Source organism: Dromiciops gliroides, chromosome X (assembly GCF_019393635.1).
Source record: "Dromiciops gliroides isolate mDroGli1 chromosome X, mDroGli1.pri, whole genome shotgun sequence".
NCBI lineage: Eukaryota > Metazoa > Chordata > Mammalia > Microbiotheria > Microbiotheriidae > Dromiciops > Dromiciops gliroides.
Window position 1 is genome coordinate 63,662,208 of NC_057867.1, and position 14,595 is coordinate 63,676,802.

At 42.9% G+C, this 14,595-nt stretch overlaps 1 protein-coding gene across 1 annotated transcript in view; it reads left to right on the forward strand.

The window, feature by feature from the left end:
- Positions 1-434: 434 nt before the first annotated feature.
- The window catches only part of PASD1 (PAS domain containing repressor 1), an 84,738-nt gene continuing 70,577 nt past the window's right edge, over positions 435-14,595 (forward strand). Inside the window, 5 exon segments of the mRNA XM_043974665.1 lie at positions 435-473; positions 5,900-6,008; positions 9,882-9,936; positions 10,535-10,689; positions 13,228-13,319. Of these exon segments, the coding sequence (XP_043830600.1) occupies positions 435-473; positions 5,900-6,008; positions 9,882-9,936; positions 10,535-10,689; positions 13,228-13,319 (450 nt within the window).

Below are 14,595 nucleotides of genomic sequence, written 5' to 3' on the forward strand. Positions count from 1 at the left end.
ATACCTTTCTCCAAGTTCAGGATAAAAGCATTAAGCAGCCCAAATCCCTAGGACACTGTCTGCTTCCAAGTTGACATTGCATCAACCATTCAACCAGGCCTGACTCTACCTTTCCCTTAAGATTTGCAAGATGTATTGCTAAACAGATGCTTGGCAAAAATCTAGGTAAATTGTATCTATAGCATAGCATTTCCCCGCCTATCTTGTAACTTGTTGAAGACCCATGCTGCTGAGAACCAGGGGTCGTAAACTTTTTGGAAGACCTCACCAGGTTCACAGAGGCTTTAAAAGGCCTCCCTGGGAGCAGAGAGAAGCGTTGGGTTAGACGGGTGAGAGGCGTGCGGGAGAGCTCAGCTTCGTTTGGGACCATTCAACATCCTTGAGGGGAGACACCAGGTAGCAGAGGCAGAGGCAAAATAGCAAGATTTGAGAGGATGAGTCCCACCAAGAGGAAGCACACAGGGAAACCAAAGGTACGCCGGGCTTTGGGTGACTAGAATTGAGATTGGGCCTATTTTGTCATTGGGACAGTGGGTGGGAGTGGAGTATTATTCAGCAGTTAATTCCATTCTTCCCTCTGCTCTCCCCCAAATGACAGTACTGGGCAAACTGCATTTCCCCTTACTCCTGCATACTTGGGAAGAGCAGAGGAAGAAGCTGTCCTGGCTCCAAGCCCCGCTTCTATACCTCCATAACTTGCCTGACTGTTTGTTTGTCTTTTCATGCTATGGATGCAGCTAAGAAATTGAAAATCCTTTAGGAGTAATTTTTACCTAAGTGTGTAAATTGGTCATTTGAGATTTAGAGAGGGGGGAACGGTCTCAGGGGAGAAGAAATTTTCCTAATTTTACTCTAGGTTAAAAGCCAAAGCAGTTAGAGAATTTGGAGAATTTTGGTCATTTCTGAGATTGTTTCAGGCTGTACCTCCTAGACTTTAACCCTGGAGAGAATTAATAAAATGAGCTAGTAGTAGAGAGGAATAAAGGGTTGGCCTGCTTACCCTTAAATACACTTGAATGGTGCATTAAATTAAATGCTCACATCCCCACAAAGCTATACTTTAAAGAAATGTGTGTGTGTGTGGGGGGGTAGTTTCTCATTAATTATTTTTTAATTTAAGTTAGTGCTTTGAGATCCCCATTCGCATAATTTTGCCAGGAATCAAGTAGCCTGTGGTTTACAAACTATTGCTCTTGCACCTGCCCCTCCCCGACTTTTTTTTAAATAAATGAGAGCCAAGCCCATCTCTAGGTACATTCTGCCCCACCCATTACCATACTCCTTCGAATATCACTCACTGAGAGTGTTCAGTAATCATATCCAGGTGGCCTTTCAGTTTCCTGGGGTGGTGATCCACTGGGCCTGCTTTTCTAAACTCATCTCAAGAAGCATGGGGGTTCTATTTACTATCTCTCTCCTTATCTTAGTCATCAGCTTCATAGAGGCCATTTTTATCCTGTCTTTCCTGTGCAAAGGCAGACAAAAAACAAACAAAAAGAAGCAAGATAAAATCTGAGCGGTTAGGGCATCTGGGCATCTTGATCATTATCCCTTGTACCCCAGCAGTGACTCCTGTCCCTTTGCGGCCTTTGGCTTTTGTTTTGGTATTTTTTGGTTTTTTTTAGCAGGGCAATGAGTGTTAAACATTTTGTTGTTGTTGTTGGTTTTTTTTTATTTTTGGTGAGGCAATTGAGGTTAAGTGACTTGCCCAGGGTCACACAGCTAGTAAGTGCCAAGTGTCTGAGGCTAGATTTGAACTCAGGTCCTCCTGACTCCAGGGTCAGTGCTCTATCCACTGCACCACCTAGCTGCCCCACAGGGCCTTTGGCTTTCTCTAAAATAGCTCTTACCTCTTCTCTTGTCCTTAATTTGTTTGCTAGCCATCACCACCCATCTAGTCATTACTCCATTTTCTATTGTAGGATGCTTCAGAGAGAGATGGGGGGGGGGAGGGAGAGCACATATAAAACCTTGCTGAAATTCAACTTTCTGCAGAAAAAGTGAATGAGTTAACAATTCCAAATGTTCGTTGGAATTTGTATTAGATTTGCAAATCATGATTGTTTCTTTTTATATGTGTAATGTTTGAATATTAAAATTGTTGTTATCATTATTGTCCCTGAAGAGCTAATTGAAATACTCATTTTTTTTCTCTTGAATTGGGGTTGAGAGGGAGAGACAATCTATCTAGTACAGTCATCCAAAAATATTAGCTACTCCAGTCAATACACTTAGCTCCTGGCTGAATTCGAGCCGTGATGTTCTCATGTATTCTTCTGGTTTCCCCTCTCCCAGATAATAAGTAGAATGGTAATAATAATAAATAATGGATGAGCACCTACTATGTGCTGGGCACTCTTCCTGACTCTAGGCCCAGAAGCCACCTAGTATGCCAACTAGCCACAGGGTATAATATTATGCCCACAAAATAGTCCTGGGTAGTTGGTACAAGCATTCAGCCCCTGGCCTAGCCAGTGGGCCCTCACTGAGTGAAGCAGAGAACATCAATCTAGTGGTCTTATTGATGCAGTGGCTAGAGCACTGGGTCTGGACTCAGGAAGACCTGAATTCAAATTTGGCCTCAGATACTTACTAACTGTGTGGCCCTGGGCAAGTAAGCAGAATGCTGTTTTTCTGTTTTCTCATCTGTAAAAGGGGAATCATCATAATACCTATCTCCCAGGATTGTTGTGAGGGCCAGATGAGATAAGAATTGTGAAGATTCTTAGCACAGTGCCCGGTATACAGTAAGCACTTAATGAATGCTTATTATTTGAATTAGCTTGATTCAGCATTGAACCTTTGATATCTTTAAGTGTTGAGAATTTTGTTTTTCTAACCAGATGTGACTGAATGTCTTATATGAATTGTTTGACTGCTTTGGGCCTTTGGTGGAGGCCAAGATAGGATGCTGTAGGAGGCTTAGGGAATTTGCTCAGCAAGTGTCCAGAGTGGGTCCTGCTCCGCCTGAGGCCTGGCTTCAGGCTTAGGTCCTAGCAGTACTGAAACAGAGGGATTAAGAGTGAAAACTTCTTTGATTATACACCTCATCTCAATTACATTTTGATTATATATCTCATCACAATCGACCAAGTCAGCCATGGCTGAGTGATTAAATCTGAAATAAAGAAATCCAGTTGCTCATTATGAAATGATCTCATCTTCCATTCCCTTAGCCCATTTTTTCCCCCCTCTCTATATTTGGTCTTGACTTAGGAAGGGAAAAAGTTCCAGAAATTTCAAAGACCAAAACAAAAAGGCAGAAAAAAACCCAGAAACAAAATGAAAAACCCAATTGAGAGCCTTTCAAAGGTGATTTTGAGCCTTTCCATACTTCTTCAGTATTTTAAAAGATGTCTGATTATGGGCACTCTGCCCATTGATCCAGCAGGCCTTTGATCTGTGGGGTGGGAGACTTCCCCAAGCACATCACCCACACTGGCCTTAGGAGGTAGGCAGTGCAGGTAAATTGGGTTTAAAAAGAGTTGCCTCAAAGGTTTAAAAACGAATGTTAAAAATTGGGTTTTGTTTTGTTTTGTTTTTTAATTTTTTTAGTGAGGCAATTGGGGTTAAGTGACTTGCCCAGGGTCACACAGCTAGTAAATGTTAAGTGTCTGAGGCCAGATTTGAACTCAGGTACTCCTGACTCCAGGGCTGGTGCTCTAGCCACTGTGATACCTAGCTGCCCCTAAAAATTGGTTTTTACATGTAATTGGGGGAAAAATAAAATACTAAGCAAACAGCAACAAAACAAGTTGTCCTGTCCCCAGACAATCACCCCTGCTTAGCCAGCTCTGTGGCATGAAGCCTCTTCTTGAACTTAGCCAGATTGGTTGCTGACAGAGGCCATCCCCAGGCCTGGACTTGATACCCAGGATCACTGCTACAGGCACCAAAAGATATCAGACAGGAACAGGGGCAGGAGACTTGTGTCGAGGATTACTCTATTATCTTTTAGTAATATCATATTGCGGGCTTGTTAAGCCTTCTCATTGTTCAGTTTAAAATTGCACTGCTCTAATTAGATATTAGTTTGCACATAGCAGTTCTGAGCACTTAGGAATATCTGATTGTATCGACCCACGACCTCTTTTTAGGTTTTGAATGCTTTTTCTATGGATAATTTTCTCTCTGTTTTTTTTCTCTTGGAAGAGATTAGCACATGGAGGGTGGCTCAAGTGAGCTTATTGTTGGGAATCCTTTTTCCCAGCAGGAGAAAAAGTTGTTCAGTGACTTAACAGTCTTTGAGTGTGTGCCACTATGGGCAAGAGCTGGGGGAGGGGCTTTGAATTAGGAGCTATGGCTCTTACCTGGGAATTACCTATAATGTAGTTGAGGCTAGTCACCCCCAAATTCCCCAGAGCATACCATCAGAAGGGTTAAATTCCCTAAATCAGGTATTCAAGGGGCCCGTGCATCTGAGTTTGTTTGCTTTTCAAAATTGTTATCTGTATTCCATGTAATCTGTGGGGTTTTGTGGGTATGTCTGTTCTTATGTATTTTTATGTTATGCATTTAAAAATAGTATTCTGGGAAGGGGCCCTTGGGGGCACCAGGCCCAAAGCGGGGAGCAGGTCCATGACAAACAAAAAGGTTAAGGATCTCTACCAGAAATGATAGATTTGTGATTTTAGAGAGACACAGATATCTTGATCAACCCAGTGATTGGCTCTGTGACCTGGAAGTAATGATTTAACCTCTCAGAGCCTCAGTTTCCTTATCTGTAAACTAAGGGAGTTGGACTAAAATATCTCTAAGGTCCCTTCCAGCCTTGAGTCAATCATCCCATGATTGGAAGGGTATGCCATAAATCTGACAGTTTTGTATGGGAAATATTATTTATAAGCATGTATCAATAAATAAATAGTAAGTGCCTACTATGTGCCAGGCAGAGTGCTATGCAATGGGGATACAAAGGGAGCTAAAGATGGTTTCTACCCTCAAGGAGTTTACAGTCTTATGGGGGAGATAGTGTACAAACAAATATGTACATATGCTCTATACAGGACAAATAGGAAATAATTTACAGAGGGAAGGCCCTGGAATTCAGAAAGGTTGGGGAAGGCTTCCTGGAGAAGGTGGGATTTTAGCTGGGACTTAAAGGAAGCCAGATGGTACAGTGGATAGAGCACTAGGCCTGGAGTGAGGAAGATTCCTCTTTGAACCTGAGTTCAAATCCCACCTCAGATACTGCCTAGCTGTGTGACCCTGGACAAGTCACTTCACCCTGTTTGCCTCAGTTTCTTCAATTGTAAAATGAGCTGGAGAGAAAGAAGTGGCAAACCACTTCAGCATCTCTGCCAAGAAAACCCCAAATGGGATCACAAAATCAGACATGACTGAAAGAACTAAATAAAACAAAGGAAGCCAGGGAGGTCAATAGTTGGGAGGGGAGGAGGGAGAATGTTCCAGGCATGGGGGACAGCCAGAGAGGATTCCCAGAGCGGAGAGATGGAATGTCTTGTTCGTGGAACAGCCAAGAGGCCAAATGAGCACAGAAGCAGAAAGAGTATATAGAGGCCTGGCGTCTGAAGACCTGAGTTCAGACACATCCTAGCTGTGTGACCCCGAGCAAGTTACTGAACCCCTGTTTGCCTCAGTTTCCTCATCTATAAAATGGGGATAATAACACCTACCTCCCAGGTTTGTTTTGAGGATTAAATGAGATAATATTTATAAAGTCCTTGGCACAGTGCTTGGCACATAGAAGATGCTAAATAAATGTGTGCTGTTGTTGTTGTTATTATTATTAGCCAGCTTCATTAAGGTACAGTGTTCGTATCTGTGTGTTCATTGACTTGACAAGTATTTCTTAACCACATACAATGTGGAAAACATTCTCCTAGATATAGCTATTGCTACTCCCATTTACATAAACTCTGTTTTCTTTTCTTGATAGGTACAAAATAAAGGAGTACAAACCATGTCTCTGACTAACATGGGAGAAACTGAGGAGCGGGCTGGCCTGGAAGCAAGCCAGTTCACATCCAAGGAGACCAAGGCACCAGGTAGACTTTGCAGGGACATCAGCCATCTCTGGCTCTGTTCCTCTGTCTTTGTCTCTCTTGTTGTGTCTCTGACTGTCTCTCCTTCATTCTCTCATTCTCTCTAGCTCCTCTCAATCTCTCTGGTGTCTCCATCTCTGTCTGTCTCTCTGGTGCCTTTGTCTCTCTGAATCTGTCCATTTCTCTTTGTTTCTGTTACCCTCTCCCTATCTCTCTTGCTCTCTGTCCCTCCTTAGCCTTTTTTCTCTATCTCTTGTTGTATTGCTCTCTTTTTCTCTCTTTCTCTGTATGTCTCTCCTCTGTCTCTATGTCTATGTCTCTGTCTCGCTCTCTGTCTTTCCCTCTGTCCTCTCCGTCTTCTCTATCTGTCTCTGTGTCTCTGTCTTTCTCCTGGTTAATTAAGTATAAACACTGTAACCCCAAGGGTAAGGGGCATGGGTACCTCAGGCACTCCCAGTGAATCTGAGAATAATGAGGACGATAAGCTTGCAAATAAAAAGGCAACTTTAAAAAACAGAAATAAGTTCTCCGTGGGCAATTCCTTCCAGAGATTTTCATGTGCAGTCCAAAAAGAATTGGCTGTCCAGATTCAAGAAAGTTGGTTCAGAAACCAGCTCTTTATTGTTCAGACATTCTTGGTGGAGAGCCGTGTGAATGGCCAGTGGCGGTCTCCAATTACTATGGGTATTAAAGGTCAGGGAAGTTTTGCAGGCAGCACATTAGTGCTTTGCACCTCTGGGTGCTCATTTGGAGCTCTCCCCATGGATTAAGGCTAGCACGGGGGGAAAAGCGATTACCTTTTTAATGTAAACTTTCTTGGAGTTCTGGTTTTGATTTTTCTAAAGAATAATTGCAACCCCATCTTTTCAGTGTGACATTTTCAAATGTGTCAGGCGTTAAGTTGGAAGAAAGCACCGTAGGCAGGAAGCCTTGGGCTTCTGCTGGGGAGCTGGTTTGCTAGGACACCGATTCCAAACAGGTCTGCTCTGCCCATGGCTGAGACGTGTCCAAATGGCTTCCACTACCCCACCCACCTTCATAGCAGTGAGCCTTGTGTTCTCCAGCTCGCTGAAAAAGGTCAGTCTAGTGGTTCCTTCCTATCCCCCCAGTGGGCACCGAGCCCAAGGCCTCCTTCCGGGAGTGTTTCTTTACTTATGTTGGCAGCCCTGGGATTTTCCAAATCCAGCAGATGGCTTCCCATCATCCCAAGGGTGAGAGCATTGTCAACTAATAGAGATCAGCACTGGAGAAGTGGAGGATACCCCAGTAGCCTGCAGGGGAAAGAGAGAGGGTGTGCATTTCAGTCCTCGGTGATTCCCCAATCTGAGGGAGGGAGAGGCGTTCAAGCACCCCCTTCCTGCCTGGCCTCAATTGCATTGCACGAGAGACCTCAGCACTTAGTGAGACCTGCAGTAGAGAGGAGGTGAGCTTCCTGCTATCTCCCCTGCAATGTTGGGAGTTACATCCCCCCCCCTTTTTTTCTAGATTCATAATGCCATAGTGCAGTGGACTGGGTTCTAATCCTGATTCTGCCACTTATTTCCTCATTTTGGACGTCTATAAAATGGTGTGTTGGGGAGGGATGTTGGACTACCTGACTTTCCAGATCTGATAAAATAGTTTAGATTCATCCCATGTCTTCTTAACCCACCTAAGAGGGCTTCACTTAGAAAGGTCAAGATTCTGTAAGTGATTTTTTAAAATTCAGTGACATGGATTGAGTAGCACCTACTCTCTGTGTGTGTGTGTGTGTGTGTGTGTGTGTGTGTGTGTGTATGTGCAAGGCCCTGTGTTAGGTAGTCCTTTTGTTTATTCAATAAGCATTTATTAAGCACCTGCTATGTGCCAGGCAGAGTGTTAAACACTGGGGATACAAAAAGAGACAAAAGAAAGTCCCTGATTATAAGCAGTTTATAATCTAGGACATACAAAGATGAATGAGGTCTCATCCTAACCCCCGAGGAGTTTATGTGTTTATACAGAGGGCTTAGACATGTGCACAAGTGGCTAGGATGAAGGAGAATTCGCTAAGTGTATGGGGAAGGAAGGAGAATGGGGAGGATCCGGCTCCTTTCCAGCTTTTTCTCTGCACACAGAACATTCCTGACTTGTCCTTAACATTTATTTTGACCTTTAGGCTTTGATGGATGTTAGTGGGGTCTAAATGAAAGTAGGTTAGAAGCTGAGTGGAAAAAGAACCTTTTGTTTCTCAAGGCTCTGGTTCCTTCAGCTATCTCAAAAAGCATTAAAAGTCTTGAGTTCACTTATTTTTATGAATTTTTTTCAATTAACAGGCAGTTCTTTTCTTTTTTCTTTTGGAGGCAATCAGTGTGAAGTGACTTGCCCAGGATGACACAGCTAGTAAGTGTCTGAGGCTGTATTTGAATTCAGGTCCTCATGACTCCAGGCCCAGCACTCTTTTTTTGGAGGCAGTTGGGGCAGGCATTTATTTATCTTCTCCCTGCTTCCACCCTCTGCCCTCCATTAGAAAAAGAAAGAAAAACTAAACCCTTGTAACAGGTATGCATAGTCAAGAAAAACAAATCCCCACATTGGACATGTCCAAAAAATGTATGTCTCATTATGTACCCTGAGTCCACCACCTGAGTCAGGAAGTATGGGTAACCTATTCATTTATCGATCCTCTAGAATTGTGGTTGGTTGCTACATTGATCGCTGTTCTGAAATCTTTCAGAACTGTTTATCTTCACAATGTTGTTGTTGTATCAACTGCTCTCCCAGTTTTGCTCACTTCACTTTGCATCAGTTACAGGTTTCTCTGAAACCAACCCTTTCCTCGTTTCTTAGAGTAGAATATTCCATTATATTCCTATGTAATAATTGTTCAGCCATTCCCCAATTGATGGACATCCCCCTTAGTTTCCATTTTTGCCACAAAAAGAGCTGTTATAAATATTTGTGTATATTTGGGTCCTGATTTTCAGCTTCCTTTGATCTTATTGGAGTAAAACTTTATAGTAGTCTTGCTAATAAGTGGCTTTGGGGCTAGAGCTCCCAATTGCTTTCCAGAATGGCTAGACTAATTCCCAACTTCACCAATTCCCAACTCCACCAACAATGCGTCACTGTACCTGTTTTCCTTCAACCCCTCCATCATTTTTTAAAATTTCCCCCTTTTTGTCAGCTTTGCCAATCCAATTGGTGTGAGGTAGAACCTCAGAGATGCTCTAATTTACATTTCTCCAAATATTAGTGATTTGGAGTGTTTTTTTTTTTCATCATTATTGATGGCTTGAATTTCATTCTTTGAAAGTTGCCTGTTTTTCCTTTGACCATTTATCAATTAGGGAATGGCTCTTACTCTTAAAAGTTTGAATCCATCCCTTCTATATCTGGGACCTTTGTCAGAGAAGGTCAAAGATCAAAGATCAGAGACCTTTATCTCATCTTTGTTGCGGTACTCATCTTCTTTCATGTGGAGGGCTAGTCATTTCAAACAAATTGGTTATTTCCCAATTCCCTTTCCTTACTTAACTTCTGTTGAAGGTAGAGGGAGTTAAACTCTTTTGAGAGACCAGACTGACGGTGAGTTTATTTTTCAAGAGAAATTGTGTACCTGCACTGAATGTCCTTTTAAAAGCTTTGCAAATACATACATTTGTAATGTATTATTATAGATATTGAGTGAAGCTTTCACAATAAAGCACCTAAGATTAGTTGCCCATCCACACACCACATTAGTGATTTAATGGAATTTCATATCATCACACTCTGAAAGCACTTAGAATTCTTTGCAGAAAAAAGAATGCTTGCTAAAGTAAAGGGTACAATTAGTCATATCACTTTACTCCAAGTCACTACCAAGAAAATAAAAACTGAAGAACCCAGTAAAATATTGCTCTATTTTGATTTCAGAACCTGGGTGCTTAAAGGAAGTAATGGATGAAGAAGAGAAGGACAGGTTAAAGAGGTAAGAAAATCACAATTCTAAAAGAAGCTTCCGTAGCCTTTTCATTCAGGAGATTGCTGCTTGGGCCCTGAGACCTATTTAGCCAGGCCGAAGAGCTCAGACAAATTCAGGTTCACAGACCAACAAGTAAATACTGCTTATAGGTGTGTGAGTGTGTGTGTGTGTGTGTGTGTGTGTGTGTGAGTATGCAGGCATGTGCATATATGCGTGTATATGTGTGTGCATGTGTGTGAGTGTGCATGTACGTGTGTTTCCAATTCAGTATTGGCTTTGATCCAAGCCCCTTTTTTAATCATCCCGGGGTCTAGCAATGGTTAGCTGGAGTGTGTTGTGATATGATCTTTAGGTGGCTACTAAGACAACATGATGGAACGGAGGCCATTGAAATGGCTTCCAGGAAATTAGGAATGTTGGCTCTGGTATGTTTGTTAGAGAATGAATGGATAAGATGGATGGCAGGTGCTCCGATGTTGACCTTCCCCCCACTCTAGAGTGAGTCACCGCCTTATTCTTGTCCCTTCGCCTCTCCAGCCAGTGCCTTCTCTCTGATCCCTAGCACCACATTTGCCAGTGACGCTTTTGTATTTTCTTTACCCAGGGCATCCCGGAACAAGTCAGAAAAGAAAAGGAGAGATCAGTTCAATGTACTCATTCGAGAGCTTTGCAGCATGCTCCAGGGGCAAGGCCAGCCCATCAAGATGGATAAGGCCACCATATTGCAGAAGACCATTGACTTTTTACACAAGCAAAAAGGTACCTTTTGGGGAAACCTGGTGCCAGTCCTGTGGTTTTCCACTTTCAATGTGAAAATAGATTCTGGGCAGTAGAGTTGTGTTGGTCATTCTCCCAGGAGTATATTCTGGGGGTGGGAAGCAGTCAGACCTGGGAGGCCTTTAATGAGCTTGTCCAGCTCTTAGAATCTAGTATTCTCTTCAGTCGCAGCAGTTTGTTTGTGACAGGTGCTTAAATGTCATTGTAATCAATGCAAAAGAAGAAAAATAAAATGGAAATAATTAGAAGCATAACTGGGCAAAATCTCATCTCTGCTGCTGCCACAACCTTCCACTTGTATTTATCTAAGAGGTAGTAATGGAATAATTAGGTTAGACTACAAGCGATTTGGGGATTTTAATCCTTTGTTAAAAGGGCAGCATGGGGAACTATGAATTTAGTGGTACATTTAGAGGTAAGCAGAATTGAACACTGAAAAGGTCACAGAATCTTTTTCCAGTGAGACATTTAACAAGTGTTGTTGGGGGAATACATTATTCTTTGCTTCTAAAGACAAGGAAATGCAGTGAATTGGAAAGTTGGGTGAAAGAAAATTGAACTAGGTCTGGAGGCCTGTCCCTGCCAGTAACTTATCTTGTGACCCTGGGCAAGTCACTTCACTCCTGTGAGCCTGTTTCCTCTTCAATAAAATGAGAATGTTCAACCAGATGGTTCCTGTAGACCCTTCTAGCTCTTACCATTCTATGCCATTATGAAATTGATGATGCATACATGAGAAATTTTTCCTGAGTAAAAAGCCCAAGACCCTCAAAACCTACAACTTGTTCCTGGTTTATATTATTGACAGTGTTTCTGCCCAGATAGTAGCTGTTGGGCTGCCATTTTGATTGGGTATTTTCTGCCTATTATATGATTGACAGCATTCCTAGCCAGTTAGTAGCTGTTGGGCCACCATTTTGATTGGGTATTTTCTGACTGTATGGAGCCAAGAGAGCAGGGAAGTGGTCATCCAAAGATTCTGTTAAGGTTCACTCATGGCAACATGGTAGCTCTCCCTCAGGATCAATGAAGTGGAGGTGGCAGAGGCTGGAAGAAGGGTAGCCTGCAGTCTTTCAAGTTCCTAGATGGAGCAACACTAGTGGGCCAACCAGAGACAAGAGCTAAGCCTCATATTTTACCCACCTCCATAGGCCTACCTACAGGATTTAGAGATGAGGAAGTCGTCAGTACACGTTCTGGCCAAAACACTTGCAGAGTTGGCCCACGGTCACTTCAGAAAGTGTCCCTTTTAGGCCAGATTACCCATTTAACTAACACACTGTGTCTTTAAGCACTGAGGCCTTTGCTCTGGTGCGGTAAGCCCCAAGTTTGATGTCAAAGGACCTGAGTTTGACTCCTGGCTCTGCTATTTGTATTACTTGTATGACCTTAGACTAATCACTTGAATATCTTGGGCCTCTGTTTCTTCATCTGTAAAATGAGGGGTTTGGACCAAATGACCCCCTCTTTTCCTTAAAGGAGACCTATAGGCAGGGGAGGGGTGCGATTAATATGTTCAGAATGTTTCAATGCAATGCCAGTTTGTTTTCTGCTCAGTTTGCTAAGCTACTATAAGAAAGTTTGTTTTGAATCTGGCCCAGGGATTTCTTTAGGGGAAGGCATTCCCAATGAGAAAACCCCCTCTACTATCATACCTTGGTACCTCTCTGTAACTTAAGAATCTTAGAGAGAACTTGGGGCCCCAAAAGAATGTGACTTGCCCAGGGTCACATAAACAATATATGTCAGAGACAAGGACTTAAACCCAAATCCTCCTGTCTCTGAGGCTAGCTTACTATTCACACTCCTATAGGAACACTACCACTTGAATTTTTTGTGCATCTGAGATGGTCTTTTTTTTTGAGGCAGTTGGGCTTAAATGACTTGCCCAAGTCACACAGCTAGTAAGTGTCTGAGGTCAGATTCGAACTTGGGTCCTCCTGACTCCAGGGCCAGTACCCTAGCTGCTGCACCACCTAGCTGTCCCCAAGATGGTCTTTTTTAAAAAGGTGGTTGCTAATTGTTACTAAGGGACATCTGGCTCCCAGCCTATTAAGTAAGTAACCTACCAATCTCTTATGTAGGTTAAGGCCACATACCAGTAACTTTCTTGCACTCCATGCTTACTGTGGTACTTCTAGATACTTCCATGATTTAGTTGGTGTGTGGACACCTTCTGGAGCTGTTGTAACCAAAAGAGGTCATTAGTTGATGGATAAAATCTTGGTGTGAGGTGGCTAAGTTTGGACTTTCCAGGCCCAGTCTTCAAGAACCCAAGAACCCAACTTCAAAGAGGCATCAGAGGGGGGGAACCTTAATCTTTAACAAGAATGACAGACGGGAACACTTCCTTTGATCAAAGATAGACACAGGGTCAACTGAAATGACAAGCAATTAGCCGCCAATAAAACTTCAGCATGATTTCAGTGGGGGCTCTGCTCCAAAATGGATTGGAACTTTGGGGAAAAGGGAAATATTCCCACTAGTCATCTCAGTCTCTTCTCTTTCCTTCCTTTTAAGAAAAGGAAACCCAGGCGCAAGCTGTTGGTGCCAGAGGGGCCTGGAAACCATCATTTCTTAGCAATGAGGAATTTACTCAGCTGATGTTTGAGGTAAGAAACCCTCTAAAATGTGTGTGCATTGTACATGGAAGATATACAATAGACCTTGTCACTGGGAGAGGAACTGGCCATTTCTGCCAAGTTCCAAGAAGTTTAGTGATTACCTAGGGGATTCAATCAGTGTACCAAGCCAGCCCTCGATCTTGTAAGCTTTCAAATCCTCCCTGGGCTCCAAAGTGGAGTTTTGTATCAGGACAGCTGTGTGGAGGCCGGTGTCACAGAGTGTCCTCTTAGCCTTGGTCAGCCATCAGATCAGAGATACCAAAGCTAGAAGAGACTGCAGAGGCCAGCTACTTCCATCCCCTCATTTTACAGATGAGGACATTGGGGCCTGTGAAGATTAAGTGACATGTCCAAGGTCATACAGCTAGTAAGTAGCAAAGGCAGAATTGGAACCCACGTGTTCTTTAACTCAAGAGCCAGTGTTCTTTCTACTGTGCTTCACTGCCATAAGAATCAGCTTTGGGCTATGAGCCAGTGGTTAAAAGTGCTATCCCTTCCTGTCTGAAATAATTTCCTTATATTGATTGAAAGTAAGAAAATATGGCTGCAAACATGTCTCCCACTGCAAGAATGGTTCAAAATGTGTGTGGTTATCAGGTTCATGTGTGAGTATTAGCCATCTTGTCTGCCCTAACCCAAGAAGTAGACCTTGCCTCCACCAGTTGTGCTAAATCCAACCCAATTCAGCCAACATTTATCAAGCACCTAGTATGAGCATGACACTAAGTGGTTTTTCCACTCGGACTAATTTGCAGACATTTGGGTGGCCCATAAAAGCCCCACTTTACTTATAGGCCTTTATTTCTGTATATCCAGGGCAGTGTTCAAGCCAGCTTGACCTGGCTTCAGAGAGCCAATTGTGAAATTTTCACTGTGAGCATTTGTACCTCAGAAATCAGCAAACACCCCAAATCGGGGGCTGTTGATTTGTTGTTGTCTTATCCAGATTTAAGAAAGTAATGGAGAAAATATTAATGCAGATCAAACCTAAGTGTGTGTTTGTGTGTGTGTTCCCCCCCATACACACACACACACACACACACACGCACACATGCACACACACACGCACACACTCCTGAGAGCTGATTGTTAAATACTCCTGGGTGTATCCTCCCAACAAGTCGAATGGCTCTTTCTATTTGGGTGGTGTTTCTCTTTATTATGAAAGGATAATTGTGAGGACTTTTCAACCTATGGGTCTGTGCCCAATGGGTTGAATTAGTTGGCCGCGAAGGTGCTTCCAGTTCTGAAATAATCTGATTCT